Source organism: Anarhichas minor, unplaced genomic scaffold (genome assembly GCF_050575085.1).
Source record: "Anarhichas minor isolate MPS153535 unplaced genomic scaffold, ASM5057508v1 ptg000053l, whole genome shotgun sequence".
Lineage (NCBI taxonomy): Eukaryota > Metazoa > Chordata > Actinopteri > Perciformes > Anarhichadidae > Anarhichas > Anarhichas minor.
The window spans coordinates 1289580-1313271 of record NW_027466499.1 but is presented as its reverse complement, the minus strand read 5'-3'; the positions used below and the strand labels follow the sequence as shown (position 1 = coordinate 1313271).

The window sequence follows — 23692 nt, the reverse complement described above, 5'->3', positions numbered from 1 at the left end:
AAAATTAAAAGTTGTTCCTTTGAAACTTTTGACTTTTACCACAAATACAAAGTAAGCAGCCTATGAAGCCAAACAGTGGAAAAAGATACCAGCGTATAACAAGTAAAAGTACCACATTCAAAATCTTACATAAGCAAATTACAGAAGTATTATTAACAAAATATATGTTAAAGTCTCAGTGGAACGAATTCTGCACTGTAACTTAGTCTCCAGTGAAACTGAATATTTGACCTGTGCACAATATGACCAGAAATATGATCTAAGGGTTCAAATATATTTTTTAATCTAATCTCAACTTCAAGTTTTAAAAAGAAAAAAGGCTCACATAAAGTTGTATATTATGTAGTGCTGAGCAACGATTACAATTTTTTATCGCAATTAATCACATGATTTTCTGTTATGACAAAGTTCAATAATGAATTTAAAAGTAGTGTATTGCGCACTTTTATTTTGAAAGTACTGCTATATGAACAAAAGGTCAATAACATTTGGTTTAAACACTTTAAACACATCAGGTTCTTGTTAGCAGCAGTGTTCCCTTTACACAGCAGCAGTTACATCTCTTCACCATCATCACCTCTGAGTTACAGCATCATAGTGATGAACAGTAGAGCTGCATTCACATGCTCTGACTGTCATGAAGACACAAGACACACATGTAGATGAAACGTGCTGAAACATGTTGTTCATGTTGCACAGCAGTGGAACGTTTCACATGAAGTCACACACTGATAGTGAAAAACAGTTTCCCTCGTATGGACAGACATGTGAGACTTCATGTTTGACTTTCGTGCAAATGTTTTACGACAAACTGAACAAATAAATGGTTTCTCCCCTGTGTGGACAATCATGTGATTTGTCAGGGTTCCCTTTCGTGAAAATGTTTTGCCACAAAATAAACATTGAAATGGTTTCACTCCTGTGTGACATATCATGTGTTTCTTCAGAATTCCATTTCGAATGAAACTTTTACCACACTCAGAGCAGCTAAATAGTTTCTCACCAGCACTACATCTTGAATCACTGACAGAAACTTCATCATCTTCACTCTTCACAGGAGTGAATGTAAACTTGATATCAGCCTCCTCCAGACCTTGAAGCTGCTCTCCCTCCTGACTGGTCCAGAGTTCCTCCTGTTCCTCTTTAATGTGTGGGGGCTCTGGGTCCTCCTGTTCCTCTTTAATGTGTGGGGGCTCTGGGTCCTCCTGTTCCTCTTTAATGTGTGGGGGCTCTGGGTCCTCCTGTTCCTCTTTAATGTGTGGGGGCTCTGGGTCCTCCTGGTCCTCTTTAATGTGTGGGGGCTCTGGGTCCTCCTGGTCCTCTTTAATGTGTGGGGGCTCTGGGTCCTCCTGTTCCTCTTTAATGTGTGGGGGCTCTGGGTCCTCCTGGTCCTCTTTAATGTGTGGGGGCTCTGGGTCCTCCTGGTCCTCTTTAATGTGTGGGGGCTCTGGGTCCTCCTGTTCCTCTTTAATGTGTGGGGGCTCTGGGTCCTCCTGGTCCTCTTTAATGTGTGGGGGCTCTGGGTCCTCCTGGTCCAGACTGGAGCTCCACTCCTGCTGCTCTTCTTTAACCACCAACAGCTGCTGGACGTCTGTGGAAAATAATGAAATATTTTCAGTCGTTTCAGTAATCTCATATTAATTTCTCGATTATTGTCATAAAAATGGCATACACGCACTTCTTAAATAATTATTATATAATAGTCCAAATGACCTCAATCAACATAAACAGTCAAATCCTGCTCTTTTTTTTTTTAACCGTTTCCTTTTTTCTGCGCTTTTCAGGTTTTTATTTGTGGCGCATGTAAGGAGGTGAACAACGTAGGTCATAGTCTTAACTTCGCTGGACGAACAACAGACTGTCTTGTTTTTTTGGATCCCGAAGGAGAGCGGATAACTTCTTCGCCCTGTTATCTCCCTGTTAACGTCGACATTTTGCCAGTCGTAAGGAAGAACAATCCTCTTAATTTCTGAGGAAATCTCTCTGCCACACAGAGAGTTTATCGCCACACAGCTTGGAGCTCAGCAGCCAAGTTTTAACCAAGAAACTCTAAGGACCACGTCGACCAATAAGGAGTCATGTCACAGTAAGAAGCTTTGTGTCTGGGCAGGCAGAGTTAGGTCATAGTGTGTTTATTACCTTGTTTTGTTTGTTCTAAGTTTACCGTTTTGTTATAACATGTTCTTGTGTATGTTCATGGACCGCTGAATTCTGTTAGTGCTGTGAAGAAACTACTGTTGTGTTCCATACTGCTGCAATAGTGTTGTGTTAGATCATCACCACGAGTGAAGTTGGTAATTGTGACTTTATCAGTTTAAAAGACCAAAACCACAGCTGGCTGAATCCAAGACCGCCAGTCGTGGTTCTGTGTGATAGAGAAGCAGTTTCTGTATTTTACTGCGGCGGTGAGGATCTTCCTTGTTTTGAGTGTTTTCCTTTTTTCACCGATACTTTAAAGAGCAGCATTCTGTGATTACGTTGTGCATGTGTATTGTGATAATAGCTGATATCAAACCTTCACCGTTGACTCTGAATGTGTAATAGTACTTTAACTATGGAGATTGTGATTGAATACTAGTTATGAGACTTCATTTATACTTTCTTGGTCCCTGATCTTAGGGTGGTGGTCCGTATTTATTAATAATTGTTAATAATCATATTGACATTAATTCTATTGATGTTAATAATTTAGTTTTTCATATTTGCTGATCACCAAACACGCTCCTGCCAGATCCCAACAAGCTATTAAAGTAAAAGAACAAGTATATATATATATTTGTTCTTTTATTTTAAAACAAAGTAATGTAATAAAGCCTTGGATTGCAGAAAAGGATGAACCCGTCATCCCTTCAGTGACACTCCAGTTAAGCAAATGTACCCTGAAGCTGGAGCACAGAAAATCTGAGTACATGTAAACAGTTTGAGCACAAATCCAAGAGCAGGCAAAGGCTTTGTGAGTGTGAGGACAGTTTAGAACAGGCATGGGCAAACTACGGCCCGCGGGCCATATACGGCCCGTTGGGCTTTTTAATCCGGCCTGTCAAATATTGGTACAATATTGTCCAAATTATAGCAAAGACCGCATTCATTTTGCCTTTTTCCTGCAATACCCGACGTTTCAGTTGATCCCACTAGATGGCGCACTCCAGACACAATTGACCTTTGCTGGGGTCTGGTCTATTCTCTCTAGATGACGCCCACACCCGTGTTCCCTACTTGATTGGTTCTTAGCAGTCATGACGTGTTATCGTCTCGTGACACCCCTATCACGTGACCCTTACCCGGAAGCTCACAAACAACAACATTGATTACCGATCGACTACCAGATTAATTCAACATGAACAACTGATTACAGGCATTACTGACCTTGTTGTCTTTACTAGCAACTGTTGTTCAGTTAAAGTCTGCATTATTACGGAGGAAGCAGCTGTTAATGGAGCGATTAGCGAGCAGCGTGTCCAGCGCTACTGAGCGGACGTCTGAAGTCAGGGTTAGCGGCTTTAGGGAGGGTGATGGACACAAAACGGAGGACTTTCCTTTTCTTATTAATGCTTATTTTGTTCTGCACAACTACTGTGAAGTCCGCAGATAAAATGTAAAGGAACAAAACATTAAATGCTCTGCAGTAGGACAGATAGTTAGTTCAACCACCAGCAGAGCTACGAGTGAGAACAACGAAACTGAACGAGTACGTGTTGACCATATTTATGGACCCATAAACTAGTAAACTTTTATGTGTAAGTGTTCCTTTTAAAGTTAATTGTATGTGAGAGAGAGCGAAAGACCTGCAGCGCTGTAACTAACGTTAAGTCTGAAAAATAAAACTTCCAAAACTTTCCACTAACTGTGTCTGTTTGAGTTCATAGAGGAAGATTTTAGAGAAGATCCTAAGTATCAAACAACCTTTCATTATTATAGACTACTTTATTACTCTGTCGTATTTTTTTAAACTAAGCAACCAATCTACTTCCTGTTTACACCGACACCCACATGCCCAGTGTACGTGAATAGTCACGTGATATTCGTTTTCAGGCGTTTTACTCTGGACGGAAATCATTTCGAAAACGATGCTGAAACGCCGTGTGGACGGAGATCGTTTTTGTTTTAAAACGAAGTTCAACTCCCTTAAACTGGACGAGTTTTTATGCTTCACAAAGCAAAGTTAAGTTTCCAAACATTAGGAGGATGGCACAGAGGATGCTGGTGTTTGGCTCTACCTACGTGTGTGAGCAGACGTTCAGCGTGATGAACATCAACAAATAACGTCACAGATCCCAGTTAACTGATGAACACCTCAGATCTGTCCTGAGAATTGCCACAAGCAAACTGACACCAAACGTTGATGCACTGGTTTAAAGGGTGACCAACAACACTGTCCCCACTGAAATTAAATGTAAGTTTTATTTACTTTTTAGGTCATGGCTTTTACTTGTAATTTATATTAGTTCACACAAACTCTCCATCCATCTGCTACTGGCCCGGCCCGTCTGTCAAATTTTAAAACTCAATGCGGCCCCCGAGCCAAAAAGTTTGCCCACCCCTGGTTCAGAGGGAGAGCCTTAAAAAATCTGAAGTGAAATCAATAAGTCATGATTTCAAATGACAAGAACACGTTCTGGAATAAATATCGGGAAAAAAAACCTCCATACTTGAAAGGGAGAGTACGAGAAACTGTCATCTGAAAAGTACAATATGTACCTCTGAGATGTAGTGGAGGGGAAGAATAAAGCTGCAGAGTTTTGCAAAGTACCTATAACTTTACCTCAGTGCACGATGTGAATACTTCAGTGCACGATGTGAATACTTCAGTGCACGATGTGAATACTTCAGTGCACGATGTGAATACTTCAGTGCACGATGTGAATACTTCAGTGCACGATGTGAATACTTCAGTGCACGATGTGAATACTTCAGTGCACGATGTGAATACTTCAGTGCACGATGTGAATACTTCAGTGCACGATGTGAATACTTCAGTGCACGATGTGAATACTTCAGTGCACGATGTGAATACTTCAGTGCACGATGTGAATACTTCAGTACACGATGTGAATACTTCAGTGCACGATGTGAATACTTCAGTGCACGATGTGAATACTTCAGTGCACGATGTGAATACTTCAGTACACGATGTGAATACTTCAGTGCACGATGTGAATACTTCAGTGCACGATGTGAATACTTCAGTGCACGATGTGAATACTTCTTTCCTCTCTGGTTTGTCAGCAGTTTAACGTGATAATAAAACAAAGAGAACCAACCTGCTCTGTGTAACCGAAGCTGAGGGTTGAAAACAGCGTCCAATGGTTTCCGTTGTCGCTCGTTCTCCTCTTTTGAACGAGAAAGTTCACACCTCGAGTACGCCTCAGTCATCTGGTCGCCCAAACATAAGCGGGACAAAGATGCCCTGGAACAAGTACAGAGACGCGCCACAAGACTAGTTCACATTAACGAGCCGACATGGTTCAAAGATTTAAGACACTGAAAGGAATCAACAGCGTACAGTCTGACAGATGTTGTAATGTATGTGGAAACAGTATGTTCAAGAAATCCCTCAGCACCACCACGAGAGGCCACGACCTGAGACTACAGGTACAGCACCAGCCTGGTCCACGGAAACCTTTCTTTGCGAGCAGAACAACACCAGTACGGAACAGCCCAAGTCAAGAATCAGCACCTCCTCAGTTAACGCATTCAAGACCAGCCTAGGGAGAGAATGGCAACATCATCCCAACCTGCATCAATAAATATTCTCCTATAGTTCACCATCCAGTCTCACGCATCGCGTTACTGCAACCAACAAACCTTGAGACTCAACGAATTTCGGATGAGGATCAAGCCATCACCTTGGTAAAGGGTCTCAATACTCTAACGCAGTGGTCCCCAACCACCGGGCCGCGGATCATTTGGTACCGGGCCGCACAGAAAGAATAAATATTATATTATTTCCGTTTTATTGATTATCAGAGTCTGAAAGAAGTTTTATTTTGAAAAATGACCGGATTCTCTTGCAATTTCATCCGCCTGTGCCTCTTGACACATGTCAAGACGCTTGTCTCGGTCACGTGACCTCAAAAATTAAGCCCGCAAACTAGCGAAAATGAGTAAATAACTTTTGGAGAGCTTCTTTGCAAAGGGGAAAGGCCACTAATGAGACAGAAGTTTGTACCATTGTTTGTACCATATAGTTTACACACACATGTATACACATAGTTTGGTCCGGTCTCTATTGATATGAGGTATCGTAGAGCTCTGGGTGAACACGGACGGCTACAGGATTTATTTCCTGATTCAACAACGGCAGGAAGTCAGTGATGACGGGGGGAGCAACTCAACGCTGATAGGCTATCGCGCTGGGGCGTAACGCGAATATTTCGCCGAAGTTGAAAAATTTCAACTCACGCGTTTGGCGCGATCAAATTCGCGTCTATCGCGCCGCGCATAGACTTTGTATGTAATCTACTCGCGCGAATAATTCGCGCCGCGTTTGGTGTGAACGCAGCATAACGGGTACCTGATGACCTTTACTAAAGGTACAGTTCCTCCTCGTACTCTGCTATCGTTCTTCAGCATTTGGACTTTACACATTTTCACTAAATCACATAAACTTGTTCTCCAAACAAATGCTCACTCTGACCTGCGCTGTGTTGCTCGGGTCCGTCTACTTCCTGCTAGCATGCTAACGTCATTAGCTCCGTAGGACACCAGGGGACAATCCGGACGTTTTAAATGAAGCGAGACAACACAGAGTCCACTCAGACAGGTTCATGTGGACTTTGTGGGTCGATGAAAAACAGTTTAGTTTCTATCGAACAGAGACTCCGACTAGCGCTGTGTAGGTCCGTCTATTTCCTGCTAGCTTCGTTTAGCATTGGTGGCTAACAGAGATGAGTCTGAGGTAAAACTTTGTACAAAGTCCACTTAAACAGACACATGCGGGCTCTGGTGGTTCACTCCGGTTGTTTGTTTGTATCTGATCAACTGTGAGACTAAAAGTGTAGAACTCACGAGGGAAACCGGTTTACAACAAGGAGGAACAAACTCTGGATAGCTTTAGTGAATCTTCTTCTTCTTCTTCTTCTCCTTCTTCTTCTGAGTTTATTGGCGGACTACAAACCAACGTTTAAGGTTCATGCTGCCACCTACTGTACGGGAGTGTTTAACAACATGACTTTATTACATTTGTCATTAAACACAATCATTTTATTATTATTAATTTAAAATAAACTTCATATCGAAGTTATATTCTGGATATGAAACCTGTTCCATTCATAAATGTAGATAAAGCCCTTTTAACTGAACTTGTTTGTCCCCTGTCTCTAACAGTCCTTTGATGCTCCACTCTCTTCCTGTATCTATCACTCTGTTCTTCAGTCTCTCTCTCTCCACACTGAACTTCCTCCTTCTATCAGCACATGTTCAACACTTTCTTTACTTTTGCATATCTCACATTTATCCCACTCTTGTCTTTTTCATGGTGTTTATAACGTGTCATTGAGTCCTGTATGTCCTAACCTTAATCTATAAAAAGTAACATCTTTTTACATTTACTTCCATCACTTCTCACTCAGACTGATGTCGTCTGCCATCCTGCCATAACTAAATCTAGATGTGGTCCGAGCCATGTTTCTTGAATTTATACAATGTCTGGTTTATCATTTAAATCCTTTATGACCTTCTTAAATTCCTGTTCATTTGCTATCAAGCTTCTGGCATTCCACTGATAGATGTTGTTGGAGCCATAATGTGGTTTTGTTGTTTTCTTTTTTCTTTGAGGGAAACATGGGGTGGGTTTCGATGTGCAGTTCTGACATTGAACACTGGGTGGCACATTGACATAAAAGTGCATATAGGTAAGTGCCTGGTAACGAGAATCAGGTGTGTGTGGACGGGAAGCTAACAGTTTTTGACCGTGTCAAGGTGTACTATCCTGTCATGTAGTATCCTGTGGTGTTCTGTTATCGTGTCAATGTGCAAACGGAATAAATGGATCAACAGATCGACATTGGACAGTGAAATGTTTGTGGCATAGAACACACGTCCGAACAAGTTCTCCTGTTCGCCCCCCAGTGGCTTTAAGATAAAAATGGATATTTGTTAAAGTCACTACAGATGTTAAGTACCATTACTAGTTTAATCACAAGACAAATCATAAGTGAAAGGGTTCATCATTTATTGTATTCTGTGCTTGAAACACTAAGGTACTCTTTTGCTGCTTCCACTGTTGTTTTGATTCTCTCATTCCTATCATTTTGCTCTAACCCAATGTAAGCCACTTTACATATGAATGCAACAAAGTTTACTTTATCCACTAGCATGGTTCCCTCCTTTACTCTGCACTAATAGAAGGTCTATTGTATCTGATGAGTCTGACTGCTTCCTGAACTAGGAGGATTGCTATTGATTCCCAAGTTATTCCTTACAGAACTGTCTTCCTTTGCAACTTGTTCACTGTTAACTGCTTATGAAATGTTTAGTACTTTCAATTTATTTATCTCTCTTGCATGCTTTTGTACTTCACATCCCTCAAAAGCTGTGATCTCCACAGTTACAACATTTAACCAGCACATCTTTCCCACACTTCCCAAAAGCATGATCAGCTCCACATCTAGCACATCGTTCTTTACCTTTACACTGGCTGGCAGTATGGTCCATTCTCTGGCATTTAAAGCATCTTTGTGCTGGAGGAATGAACTCTCTTACCGAGTAGCTAAAGAAACCTGGTAGAACTTTCCTTACTCATTCATTACTGATAGCGTCTGTGTTCTTTCTCCACATACTTCAGAAGTAATACGTTTTGCATCAATCACATTCCCTCCTTTCAGTTCTGTTTTAATATCCTCCACTGTGACAGATAGCTCTACTCACCGCGTATACAAGTATTTGCTTGTTAGTACTTTGCATACTTCACTTTACCTCATTTTTCTCTAGAGCTTTAGCCACCGTTAAGAGATGGAAATGCTCATCAAACACAATTATGACTTTCCAACCATTATTTTGGATTTCAGCCCTCGGCATTTGACTAGCACTCGCTCTCTTGACCGTTTCATCAGACTCTGCTCCTGAACTGCTTGAATTACTACAATGGCCAGTCGCCTATAGGTGGAACTCTATGACAGCCAATGAAATTGGAGCATTATTAACGCTGTCAAAGGTGTGGTATTCCCTCGTACATGGGCTTCACTGTCTCAGACTGCACCATCACCTATGAAAGGATCATCCAGTTCTCATTCATGACCGCATACGATGACATGGTGCCGGATGAAAAGGTGACCTTCCTTGCAGTTCTAGAGGGAGGGGGCATCGATGGAATTGGCCCTGTCCCCCCAGGTCCGATGCGTGGCCAGAGTAGGGGGGGTAAGGAGGTTGGCGGCAGAGGATCTGAGGTTGCGGGTGGGAGTGTGTCGATGCAGGAGGTCCGAAAGGTTTGAAGGGGCGAGGCTATGAAGGGCTTTGTATGTGTTGAGAAGAATCTTGAACTGTATGGGGAGCCAGTGGAGGTTCTGAAGGGCTGGGCTGATGTGGTCTCTGGTGGAGTGGGAGAGCAGACGGGCAGCAGAGTTCTGGATGTATTGTAGTTTGGTGATGATTTTGGTGGGTGAGCCGTACAGGATGATGTTGCAGTAATCCAGTCCAGAGGTGATGAAGGCGAGGATGAGTGTTTTAGCGCCTGAGGAGGAGAGGGAGGGGCGAAGACGGGCGATGTTTTTGAAATGAAAGAAGGCGTTTTTTGTGATGTGATTGACGGTGCGTTCAAAGGAGAGGGTTTGATCAAAGATGATTCCAAGGTTACGGACATGTGTGGAAGCAGGAACAGTGGAGCCATACAGATTGAAATGGTTCATGCAGTTGGTTCGAGTCCAGGTGAGTTTTGAGTTGGTGGTCAACAGTGCGTTCTGTTGGAGAATTTTATCATACCTTCTCTTTGTTATAACTTGTATCGCTTAAAACCTGCATATATGCAGACGAGGCCAACCAGACTTATTTAAAAGCTAATGATAAACGATCTCATATCGAAGGTATTTTAGCATTTCCTTCTTGCTGTAGTGTCATCCTGATCTCACCACCTAACCCTCTTCCCACAACAAGGCTAGGAACCTGGCCTTGGTGGGTGCATTGGCAGACAGAGGAGGACATTACATTACAGTCATTTAGCAGACGCTTTTATCCAAAGCGACTTACAATAAGTGTATTCAACATCGGTTTTCGAGAGAACAAGTAGTCACCAGAAGTCACAAGTGCATCTCCTTTCTTCAAACAAGCATCTAAGAGCATAAACCAGAGCCAAAGTACAGTGCAGAAACAAACGAATGCAATAAGTGTCACAAACTAATATGAATACAATAAGTGCAATAAGCTAGTATGAATACAATAGATGTGCTAAGTGGTAGGCTAAGGGTAGGCCTTCTTGAAGACGTGAGTTTTCAGCCTGCGCCGAAAGATGGGCAGCAACTCCGCTGTCCTGACGTCGGTGGGGAGTTCATTCCACCACTGTGGGGCCAGGACAGAAAACAGCCGTGACCGGGTCGATCTGTCCCAGGGACCTCTGAGCGACGGGGCAACCAATCGCCCCGAGGCAGCAGAGCGAAGAGGTCGGGCGGGGGTGTAGGGCTTGACCATGGCCTGGAGATAGGAAGGAGCTGTTCCCTTCACTGCCCTGTAGGCTAGCACCAGAGTCTTAAACTGGATGCAAGCTCTTACAGGTAGCCAGTGTAGAGAACGGAGAAGGGAAGTTGTGTGGGAGAACTTGGGGCGATTGAACACCAGGCGAGCTGCAGCTTTCTGGACAAGCTCCAGAGGTCTGATGGCCGACGCCGGGGCTCCGGCAAGTAGTGAGTTGCAGTAGTCCAGGTGGGAGATGACAAGAGCCTGGATGAGCACCTGCGCCGTCTCATCAGTGAGGAAGGGGCGAATCCTCCTGATGTTGTAGAGCAGGAATCTGCAGAAGCGTGTAACCGATGCAATGTTTGCTGAGAACGACAGTTGGTCATCCAGGGTCACACCCAGGTTTCTCGCAGTCCGAGTTGGAGTGACCACGGTATCGTCAATGGTGATGGACAGGTCTCGGTGCGGGCAACCCTTCAGGTTGAACAGTAGCTCGGTTTTGTCCAGGTTGAGCTTGAGGTGGTGTGTCGTCATCCACTTCGAGATGTCAGTCAAGCACGCAGCGTGACTCCACTTGAGTGCCACCGGGGGGATATGACAAGACCAGGACGACATCTGCGAAGGGGGGGGGGGGGGGGGGGGGGTGAGATAATGTGCATATATACTCTGTTTTAACTATTCATTGTTGTTAGACCTCCAAACCAACTGTGGGGAAAGAGCTCTATCCATTCAGATGAATTATTATTACAAGTGTCTGTTCATTAAATATGATTTTAATACTTTAAGAAGTTTCTCATCTCGGTTATTTCTCACAGGGAGCTTAAAAAGATAATTTTCCACAACATGTTCCAGTATTTTGGACAGAAGAGGGAGGTTGGAGATGGGTCTGAAGTTGTTGTGGATGTCAAGGTGAAGGCCAGGCTTTTTGAGGATTAGTGTGACTGAGGCGAGTTTGAGGGCTGGATGGACAGAGCCAGTAGACAGGGAGGAGTTGATGACAGAGAGGAGGTGTGGGCGGAGGGCCGGGAGACAAGTCATGACTAAAGTGGAAGGGAAAGGGTCCAGGTCACAGGTCAGAGTCTTCATGCCAGAATGTGATTTATTGAGATCTGAGGGGGAGATCAGGGAGAATCACCGGTCAGTTAGTGGAGGATTTACAGATACAGGGTTGGGGTGGCGGGGCTGGAAGAGACCAGTTAGTTGTAGATTGTCTCAATTTTTGCTTTGTAGAATGCCAGGAAGGAGTTGCATTTATCTGCTGTGGAGGAGTGGGAGAGATTGTCCATAGGTTTGAGGAGTTTGTTTATTGTGGAGAAGAGGACCTTGGGGTTAACGGAACCGGAGTGGATGATGCCAGAGTAGTAGGTGGAGCGTGCGATATAGAGAGCCAGTTTGTATTGCTGTATGTGTTCCTTGTAAGCCAGAGTGTGAACTATGAAGCCGGTTTTGGTGGATAATTTGTCAGTGAGACAGGATGACAGGGATGAGGGGCAGACGGACTTGATATTACAGACAGTGATGGTGCACGGGTGTTTGTCTGTGATATCAAGGTTGTGGTCTGGAATGAATTCATTGATGATTGGGCTTTTGTTGCTTAGTGACCGGGTGTTGAACAGAGCAAGTTTCATGGAGTGTTTTGTGATTGGTTGTGAGGATTAGGGGAGGGTTATCAGGTTGGCTGGATTCATATGCTGTTTGTTATGATGATGTAATAAGGGAGTGGGCATGTGGTTAAAACTGAATAAAAATGTCAATTTGTGGAAAAAAGGTGAGCAGAGAAGCACACACACAACGCGAACACGTGCAATACCTCTGAAATGTGATGGCACTCCCCTGGTGTTGATACTCGTGCAGCAGACAGTCAGTCAGGTAGTGAGCAGATACAGAGATCCCGTTCCAGCCATCTGGATCACCGTACTCTCCGAAGGGAGCTGGCTTGGTTTCCTGTCTGATAAACTGAGTGATGGTTCTTTGGTCGTACTTTCCTGCCTCAGCATCCATGATGTTTTGGCAACTGAGGAGTTAGGCCAGGTGAGCAGGTTCAAATTTCAGGTGCATCATCTCCATGATCTGCTTTGCCATGTCGGTGGGTGAGTTACCTGTCGGCCTGAGCTCGTCCATATCCGATTTACATATGGCCTTATTGTAGATCATTATTGCTGGCAACAGGTTTATGAACCTCTTTGGGAGTTTGTCCAGCCACAGTGGGTTGTCAGCGTACCACCTCTTCCTGCACACTTTACAGCACAGCCTGGATGACAACAGCTAGTACTGTCAGATGATGCTGTCAATTCATTCTCGCTGGGGAGGGAAACCCCACCATGACAAATGCCACCATGACACCATCTTCATGGGGTTGCGCAGAGGAATGGAGCCTGGCGAGAGACCCATCGACACCAGCTCTGTCTTCATCCAGATCCTCCTGCGAGTGGTATTTTGTTCTAAATCTGGATCTGAGTTCCAAATACGTTTTCATTTTATTTAAGTTAATAGTAAAAATCTGTATAGAAAACAAGTGTTCCGAAGTAGCATACTAGTGGCCATTTGTCAGAAAAATCTAACAGTAACATGAATCAAAGGGCCACTGAAGCACCATGAGTATGTGGTATACGCAGGATAAAGAGTCCATTGTCCATTAAAAGTTTCAGTTTCTTAGGATTTATTTCTGAAAAACAGGCAAACGAAAGAACAAATTGAACTGCAGTTATGATGGTGAAGACATTGGCGGAACTTTTCAACTGTTTGTGAGCCATCACGAAAACAATTAGAACAGATTACTTGAAGAGTTGTTACAATAGTTCTTCTACTAAATCAAAGAGAGAAAAGTCTGGAAACAAAAGATTAAATATTCACGTCCTAAACCAAAGTTCCAGCTCATCAACACAAGGAACTATAACTGAAATCTTTGCTGAATATGCAAGATTCTCCTTCCATCGGACAGAATCACTATATCTCAAAGAGATGAGGTCAGTAGAGGGTGATGTTGAATAAAAAAGAAGGATGGAGACAACTAACCACTTATTTCTTTCATCAGTTATGGAACAAAATTGCAGTTTGTAGAGTGAAACAAAATCACGGAAGTAATGAATTTAAACGAGAGAAAACGTTGCTGAAGAGAAAGAAGGTTAAATATTTGCCTCAGTTTCATCACCGATGATAATTCAGCTCAAACGATAGTGCTGTATAGGGGACAAGAAACACAATATTAAATACATGACAACATGAGAACATATAGAGACAAATACCAACAGGATTTAAATTGATGTGTAGCTTCATCTTAGCTGAATAAACAGATTTTGGAGTCTGACAGTTTTGAAGTGTTTAAACATGTCTCATGTATTTCTGACACTGTCACCAATACAATTAAGATTCATGAAATTACAGAGACAAGAGAATCTTTTATTTTAAACTGATCAACTAAACAGTTTCCCCCGTGTGTGGATAGACATGTGTTGTGTCAGGTTTCCCTTATGTGCAAATGCTTTACCACAAACTGAACAACTAAATGGTTTCTCCCCTGCGTGGATAGTCATGTGTCGTTTCAGGGATCCCTTTTGTGCAAATGTTTTACCACAAACGGAACAACTAAATGGTTTCTCCCCTGCGTGGATATACATGTGTTGTGTCAGGTTTCCCTTATGTGCAAATGCTCTACCACAAACTGAACAACTAAATGGTTTCTTCCCTGTGTGGAAAGTCATGTGTCGTTTCAGGGATCCCTTTCGCGCAAACGTTTTACCACAAACTGAACAACTAAATGGTTTCTCCCCTGTGTGGACAGTCAAGTGATTTTTAAAAACACTATGGAATACAAATCTTTTGCCACAAACTGAACATTGAAATAGTTTCACTCCTGTTTTGGACTTAGTGTGTTTCTTCAGGTTTCTCTTGTTGTTAAAGCTTCCAGCACATTCAGAGGAGCTGATTGATGTTTTTCCAGTATTACTGTCCATATCACTTACAGGTACTTCATTGTTTTGCAGATGGTTTAAATCTGACTGAGATTCCTGAGTCTCCTCCCAATCTCTACCGTCATCAGTCTCACATTCAGAGGAGTGTGAAGTCTCATCAGCAGCTGGTTGTAAAGGACTATCTGGATCTGATCTGGCTTCCTCTCCATCAGTTTCTGTTTTCAAATGCTCTTCCTCTCTGTTCTCCTGAGTTTGTATTTGATGAAGCTGTGAGGACTGAGCTTCCTCATCATCATCAAGCACATTTTTCATAGAGTTTGAACCTGATTGTTGGTCTCTGTTCTGTTTCCAGTCATCACTGTCATCAGTCTCGGGTTCAGGAGAGTCTTCAGTCTCGTTATCAGTATCTGAGTTCCTGTCTGGTTCTGGTCCTCCACAGTCCTCTCCATCAGCTTCTGTTCCTATCTGTTCAGTTTGTCTTTGATAAAGCTGTGAGTACTGAGTTTCCTCTTCATCATCTTCACTCTTCACAGGAGTGAATGAGAATTTGATGTCAGCCTCCTCCAGACCATGAAGCTGCTCTCCCTCCTGACTGGTCCGGAGTTCCTCCTGTTCCTCTTTAATGTGTGGGGGCTCTGGGTCCTGCTGGTCCAGACTGGAGCTCCACTCCTGCTGCTCTTCTTTAACCACCAACAGCTGCTGGACGTCTGTGGAGAATAATAAAATACATTCATATGTCTTAGGAATCTCATAACAACAAAGCTTTTTGGAGCTACATCAACAGCAGGAGAGCCATCAGGGTCAATATTGCAGACCTCCGCAATACGGACGGACAATTCATTAGCGACGACATGGGCAATGCCGAAATCCTGAATCAGCAGCATGCAAATACATTCACATTCGAGGATGTGACCGCCATTCCTCAACCTGACCCGAAACTACTACACTCCGAGCTTAATCTTTCCATCACACAGGAATTGGTTCTGAAGAAGCTGCGCTCACTTCGAACTGACAAATCAGCAGGCCCAGACCAGATCCATCCCCGGGTCCTGAACGAGTTGGCAGATACCAGAGCTCTTCCACTCAGCATTATATGTAGTACTAGCCTATCAAGCGGCGAGGTACCACAACAATGGAAATCAGCCACAGTGACACCAATCTACAAGAAGGGCGACAAATCCAACCCAGCCAACTATAGACCCGTCTCGGTGACATCGGTGATATGCAAGGTCCTGGAGCGTATTATGTCATACGCAATAGTAGAACACCTGAAAAACAACAACCTCCAATGAGACCAACAACATGGATTTACGTCGGGGAAATCAACAGTGACTCATCTCCGAGAGGCACTTGACATGTGGACGGAGGCACTAAGCCACAGTTTACCAGTAGATGTCGTATTCCTGGACTATGCCAAGGCCTTCGACACAGTCCCGCACAAACGCCTACTTGCACAGCTTTCCTCCTTCGGCATCCGAGATAATATTCCGCTATGGATCAGGAACTTTCTGACAAAGAGAAGACAGCAAGTAACAGTTAACGGGAAGCTCTCAAACTGGACTGAAGTAACTAGTGGTGTCCCACAGGGTTCCGTCCTGGGCCCGCTAGTGTTCACCCTCTTCGTCAGCGACATTCCTAGTCTCCTCAGCAACTTCATATCCATGTTTGCCGACGATACAAAAATCTACCAAGCCATATTGGACGCCCACAAAACACAAAATCTTCAAACTGATCTAGATCAACTCCAGGCCTGGTCAGTTCTGATGCAAATGCTCTTCCACCCCGAGAAATGCAAAGTCTTGCACCTCGGACACAACAACCCCATTCTGACCTACACAATGATCAGTGCAGATGGAGTTACACATAGCCTTGAATCAACAGGAGCAGAGAAAGATCTTGGTGTAGTGATCGACCATAAACTGAGCTTCCAAAAACACATTCAAACTCAAGTGAGCAAGGCCAACCGCACACTGGGTGCCATCAAACTAACCTTCAAAGCGATGGACAAGACATCATTTTTACACAAAGGACTCGTCCGCCCTCATCTGGAGTACGCTTCAGCCATATGGTCACCTAAATTCAAACGGGAAAAGGATGCAATTGAACAAGTCCAGCGCCGGGCCACGAGACTAGTACAAGGCACTTCCGATAAATCCTACCCAGAGCGATTAGTACACCTAGGCCTACCCACACTGGAATACCGCCGACAACGAACAGACATAATCCAGTGCTTTAAAATCCTACGGGGCTATGACAGCGTTAAATGCAACAGACCCTGCTCCACTTGCGGAAATTCCATGCTATGGCCATCACTATCAACCACAACCCGAGGCCACAGTCAGAAACTACAAATCATCAAACTGGCATCGGGACAATTTTTTTCACAGCCAGAATCAGCATGGCATGGAATACCTTAAGGCAAGACACAGTCGACAGCCCTTCCTTAAATATATTTAAGTCGCGCCTAGCAGCAGATTGGAAGCAGCATCCTCACTTACACTATTACACCTTCTCCTACTAAACGCCGAATCCCCGACTCCCACGTATCGTCTAACAGATATTCAATCGTGACTCATCTTGAAGAGGATCGATTTAAAAACTTAGGACCGGTATCATTATTCAAGAGGTTTATCATTGAAAAGGCTGTGAATTAGTTCCACTCTAGCACACCAACAGAAGCTGTGTAGCATAATTGTTCTTATATTTTAAAAGAAAGCAATATAATAAAGTCTTGGATTGCAGACAGCGAGATCCTCCTTGTGGCACTGGCACCTCAGTGACTAGTCAGTGGCACTTCAGCGGCAAGCGGCAGTTAGGCGGCACAACTGTGGCAGCGAGAGGCACTCATTCGGCACTCGTCAAGAAGCTGCCGAGCTGAGCGGGCGGAGCCACATTTCCTGAGAACATCCATTGTTGTTACGATTGGTCAGCTGCCATAAATCAGTTTTATCATCATAGTATGGATTTTAGTTGAGTCACCTGAGCCACCAGTACATCCTGAGAGTAACCACGTTGTACTTTGTTGTGTCTCATTCATTTTATTCAAGTATGGTTTTGCTGGTTTTGCAATAAAAGGGAACATAATACACACTTTCCAAATTATTACTTTTATAGTAATTTACAATCGGCTAAAATAATGAAAATAAATCATCCGTTTTATTATCATTTAAAAGTATATATATGAAAACGTTTTAAAATAAAAACCCATATACAAAATACAAGTCTGAAAATATCTTCACTCTTCCTCTGCTTATATGTATATGTATGTCATTAGGTGCCACAAGCTGCCAGTGCCAACAGTTGTCACAGGAGTGCCGCCAGCAGTCAGAGGAGTGTGCCCCCCTGGTCCGTGTACGTTTTGATAGTTTGTTTTATGGTTTATATGTTTTTTCTTTTGAAGAGCGACGCAAAGTAAAACGGGTAGTCCGGAAGTAAGAAAATGTCAAAATAAAAGTGAAGGCAATAGAATGACCGTATGCAAGAAAAGTGTTGGTCTATGATGCAAGCGCATACCAGGGTAACATTAGAAGAAAAATAAATTAATAAACGTGGGCCAATGGGAGTATGTTAGCAACAATAGTTGACTACATGCGATTTAATATTCATTTATCCATGTACACAGCAAGAATCAAGTTTTCGATTAATCTGTAGATTGTTTGATGCAATACAGTTTGTAATATAGTTTAATCAAAGTAATTGTTGTGTGCAGAGTTGTTGCTGTTTATTCTTCCACCGTACTGCGTTTAAGAGTGTTTACCATTTCTACCACTAGATGGCAGTATGCGTGTATTTAAACCATAGATTTGTTATATTTACCTGTCTTTGTTAATTGTCTAGGTCAGGGGTCTTCAACGTTTTTCTGGCCAAGGACCCCCAAACTGATAGAGATGGAGCAGGGACCCCGACTATATATATTGTATAAAATTGTGTTTTATATTAAACTGGGCCTAGTGCCGTGTATAAACATACCTCTTTATTGTGCATTCAATACGAAGCTATTCAATAATACACAGGTTCATATATTCATGTTTTTATTTTAAACATGTGCAAGGTACAGTGAGTAGGGAGGCCGTGCCACTGCCATTTATAAACATACCTTGTCAACTGATACCAATGCCAATATCAACATTGTCTGTCAACTGCATGGTAATCATGCATACAAGCTATTCACACTGATGTTTTCATTTTAAACATAAATGTGGAAACGAAAATGAGTGATGGCCTATTAGTGCCACTGCCATGCAGAAACATACCTGTTATCTTGCATACAATACTGAATTATTAAAACCGTATGCACACGGCACCCCCAGATTTCGGGGCTCTCGGGCTTAGGCAGGGTTGAAATTATTGTCCGGAAAATGCCTAGTGATCGCCAATATTTCGGATTTGTACATTTCATATACCGGATTAAACAGCAACGTATGGGCAACACTATCATATAAGTCACTTTTTACACACTCCAAACACAACTATAGACTACTAATATAAGCACCTAGAAAATGTGGCATTAAAGCATGAATTTCTGGCCAAAAATCGCCGTCATAGTTATTGCACATCGATTTTGGAAGACGAAGCTAACGGCTACCGAGCTAACCATTACATTTTTTAGCTTTAGCATTCGACGCCGAATGCATAAATACCTTTGGTTTTTCTCTCCGTGAAACCACTACAAAGCTGTGAGCCAACAACGGCAACATAACAGTTGCCTTCACCAGAAAAAATCGTTGGTTTTTGCTCACCTTTATGAAGAAAACACAAACATAACGTCGAAAATGATCCTGTTGAAAGCTAGAAACATTGTTGGCAACTGCATCCTGTCTGGTTTTCATCGGTTTTCACCGCCTTCCTGAGACTCTGACGCGTCGAAGGCGGGCTCATTGACTGAAATCGACCGATGATAGGCTGAGCTACAGCCCCATACACACACAGGAACTGAGAAAATCCTATGGATGACAGCCAGAAACATACTCTGAGAGGACCCTGGCTCTCAAAATGATTTCAAACAGCTGTATTTGGATGTATTGAATAATATGAGTGATAAAAAAAAGTGAAATATATAGTTATATAGTATATAAAAGTACAATATAAGAGCTGCAACAGCTGGTTCAAAAATGACGACCTCGCGTGACCTCTCTGTACTAAAGCCTTTTATTCTTCACTTTATCCCAGCCAACCTTTACTCAACAACTACTGATCGGTTGTGCTATGATTTGGGAGAGTTTTTAGACAGCCAGCTGCATTATTTCAAAAACATAATATCAATAAAAGTGCTTTTTTTTCCAGGCGAACCTGAATATTTTCAATTTGAGCTGTGTAATATCTTCATGTACTATATTAACCAGCAACATATACACAATATTTACCCATCTGAACAATCTCAAAGTGTTATCTGATTATAGCATCAAAAATTATTAAAATATACCTTGTAGTTACAGAACTCTGGTCACTTTAGTATGGGTATGCCATTTTCGAGCAGAGGCCTACAAATAGGGCTAGAGTTTAAAAGGTTTTAAAATAATAGACATAAAAATCAACAAAAAAGTTCGGACCCCCTGCAGTACCTCCGCGGACCCCCTAGGGGTCGCGGACCCCCTGTTGAAGACCTCTGGTCTAGGTTATTGATACAGGTGTATTGAATGCTGGTTATTTCATCTGATATTTGATGTTGATGGTTAGTTTGTAACCTAGTTGTATACAGCATGTATTTACTTGTTATTTGTATGCAATAGAAGAGTGAGCATGTGTAGTTCATGAAGCAATAAATAATGACAATTGAAAAATAACGCCTGACTGACGCTGAAGTGCCACAGACTAGTCACTGAGGTGCCAGTGGCACAAGGAGGATCTCGGCCTTGCACCCCTGAAGCTGGAGCACAAAAAATCTGAGCAAGCAAAACTAAATCTGAGTACATGTAAACAGTCTGAGCACAAATCCAAGAGCAGGCAGAGGCTTTGTGAGTGTGAGGACAGTTCAGAGGGAGAGCCTTAAAAAATCTGAAGTGAAATCAATAAGTCATGATTTCAAATGACAAGAACACGTTCTGGAATAAATATCGGGAAAGAAAACTCCATACTTAAAAGGAAGAGGATGAGAAACTGTCATCTGACAAGTACAATATGTACCTCTGGGATGTAGTACAGTAAAAAGTACAATATGTACCTCTGAGATGTAGTGCAGTAATAAAAGTACTATATGTACCTGTGAGATGTAGTGCAGTAATAAAAGTACAATATGTACCTCTGAGATGTAGTACAGTAATAAAAGTACTATATGTACCTGTGAGATGTAGTGCAGTAATAAAAGTACAATATGTACCTCTGAGATGTAGTACAGTAATAAAAGTACTATATGTACCTGTGAGATGTAGTGCAGTAATAAAAGTACAATATGTACCTCTGAGATGTAGTACAGTAATAAAAGTACTATATGTACCTGTGAGATGTAGTACAGTAATAAAAGTACAATATGTACCTCTGAGATGTAGTACAGTAATAAAAGTACTATATGTACCTCTGAGATGTAGTGCAGTAATAAAAGTACAATATGTACCTCTGAGATGTAGTACAGTAATAAAAGCACAATATGTACCTCTGAGATGTAGTGCAGTAATAAAAGTACAATATGTACCTGTGAGATGTAGTGCAGTAATAAAAGTACAATATGTACCTCTGAGATGTAGTACAGTAATAAAAGTACTATATGTACCTGTGAGATGTAGTACAGTAATAAAAGTACAATATGTACCTCTGAGATGTAGTACAGTAATAAAAGTACTATATGTACCTCTGAGATGTAGTGCAGTAATAAAAGTACAATATGTACCTCTGTGATGTAGTACAGTAATAAAAGTACTATATGTACCTCTGAGATGTAGTGCAGTAATAAAAGTACAATATGTACCTCTGAGATGTAGTACAGTAATAAAAGTACTATATGTACCTCTGAGATGTAGTGCAGTAATAAAAGTACAATATGTACCTCTGAGATGTAGTACAGTAATAAAAGCACAATATGTACCTCTGAGATGTAGTACAGTAATAAAAGTACAATATGTACCTCTGAGATGTAGTACAGTAATAAAAGTACTATATGTACCTCTGAGATGTAGTGCAGTAATAAAAGTACTATATGTACCTCTGAGATGTAGTACAGTAATAAAAGTACTATATGTACCTGTGAGATGTAGTGCAGTAATAAAAGTACAATATGTACCTCTGAGATGTAGTACAGTAATAAAAGTACTATATGTACCTGTGAGATGTAGTACAGTAATAAAAGTACAATATGTACCTCTGAGATGTAGTACAGTAATAAAAGTACTATATGTACCTGTGAGATGTAGTGCAGTAATAAAAGTACAATATGTACCTCTGAGATGTAGTGCAGTAATAAAAGTACAATATGTACCTGTGAGATGTAGTACAGTAATAAAAGTACAATATGTACCTCTGAGATGTAGTAGAGTAAAAAGTACAATATGTACCTCTGAGATGTAGTACAGTAATAAAAGTACAATATGTACCTCTGAGATGTAGTACAGTAATAAAAGTACAATATGTACCTCTGAGATGTAGTACAGTAATAAAAGTACAATATGTACCTCTGAGATGTAGTACAGTAATAAAAGTACAATATGTACCTCTGAGATGTAGTACAGTAATAAAAGTACAATATGTACCTCTGAGATGTAGTACAGTAATAAAAGTACAATATGTACCTCTGAGATGTAGTACAGTAATAAAAGTACAATATGTACCTCTGAGATGTAGTACAGTAATAAAAGTACAATATGTACCTCTGAGATGTAGTACAGTAATAAAAGTACAATATCTACCTCTGAGATGTAGTACAGTAAAAAGTACAATATGTACCTCTGAGATGTAGTACAGTAAAAAGTACAATATCTACCTCTGAGATGTAGTACAGTAAAAAGTACAATATCTACCTCTGAGATGTAGTACAGTAATAAAAGTACAATATGTACCTCTCCGATGTAGTACAGTATAAAGTACAATATGTACCTCTGAGATGTGGTACAGTAATAAAAGTACAATATGTACCTCTGAGATGTAGTACAGTAATAAAAGTACAATATGTACCTCTGAGATGTAGTACAGTAATAAAAGTACAATATGTACCTCTGAGATGTGGTACAGTAATAAAAGTACAATATGTACCTCTGAGATGTAGTAGAGTAAAAAGTACAATATGTACCTCTGAGATGTAGTACAGTAATAAAAGTACAATATGTACCTCTGAGATGTAGTAGAGGTGAAGAATAAAGCTGCAGAGTTTTGAAATACTTAAGCACAGTACCTATAATTTTACTTCAGTACATGATGTGAATACTTCAGTGCACGATGTGAATGAACCAACCTGCTCTGTGTAACCGAAGCTGAGGGATGAAAACAGCGTCCAGTAGTTTCCGTTGTCGCTCGTTCTCCTCTTTTGAACGAGAGAGTTCCTCCTCGTACTCTGCTATCGTTCTTTCAAACACACCAAATATCTCTTCAGCAGCCGCAGTTAGTCGCTGGTTGACTAAACATCTCAGCATTTGGACTTTAGACATGTTCTCACTCTGACCTGCGCTTGTTGCTCGGGTCCGTCTACTTCCTGCTAGCATGCTAACCTCATTAGCTCCGTAGGACACCAGGAGACAATCCGGACGTTTTAAATGAAGCGAGACAACACAGAGTCCACTCAGATAGGTTCATGTGGACTTTGTGGGTCGATGAAAAACACAGTTTAGTTTCTATCGAACAGAGACTCCGACTAGCGCTGTGTAGGTCCGTCTCCGTCTATTTCCTGCTAGCACGCTACGCTAGCTTCGTTTAGCATTGGTGGCTAACAGATGAGTCTGAGGTAAAACTTTGTACAAAGTCCACTTAAACAGACACATGCGGGCTCTGGTGGTTCACTCCGGTTGTTTGTTTGTATCTGATCAACTGTGAGACTAAAAGTGTAGAACTCACGAGGGAAACCGGTTTACAACAAGGAGGAACAAACTCTTCAACCAGACTCTGGCCCAATCCCAATGTCCCCCCTAAACCCTCAAACCCTGAACCCTCAAGGACTTACTGACGTCACCTGGTGAGTGTGAGAGGCTGTGAGGGCTTGAGATGGTGTGAATATGAACGGGACAGCACTTTGCTGCAACATATCACGTTACCATGAA

General features: G+C 42.0%; 1 protein-coding gene across 1 annotated transcript; it reads right to left on the bottom strand.

Moving 5' to 3' along the window:
• Positions 1-428: 428 nt before the first annotated feature.
• Positions 429-23572, bottom strand: LOC142931621 (uncharacterized). Its single transcript, XM_076075618.1, has 8 exons — positions 22894-23572; positions 14029-15223; positions 12941-13027; positions 12705-12856; positions 12416-12590; positions 7009-7092; positions 5262-5407; positions 429-1591 (listed from the first exon to the last, which is right to left on the bottom strand). Exons 1-8 carry the CDS (start codon positions 23138-23140, stop codon positions 687-689), a joined length of 2991 nt encoding a protein of 996 aa, XP_075931733.1. The 5' UTR covers positions 23141-23572; the 3' UTR covers positions 429-686.
• Between the last annotated feature and the right edge of the window lie 120 nt (positions 23573-23692).

Bases quoted from the DNA above. Each gene is read 5' to 3' on its own strand.
- LOC142931621 (XM_076075618.1), bottom strand. From the start codon at position 23,140: ATGCTAGCAGGAAGTAGACGGACCCGAGCAACAAGCGCAGGTCAGAGT. The intron at 7,093-12,415 runs GTATTGCACGTG...CAATAAACTCAG, and splicing joins AGTGCCATCACATTTCAGAG to AAGAAGAAGGAGAAGAAGAA. The intron at 5,408-7,008 runs GTGAGTTCTACA...TACTTGTTCCAG, and splicing joins GTTGTAAACCGGTTTCCCTC to GGCATCTTTGTCCCGCTTAT.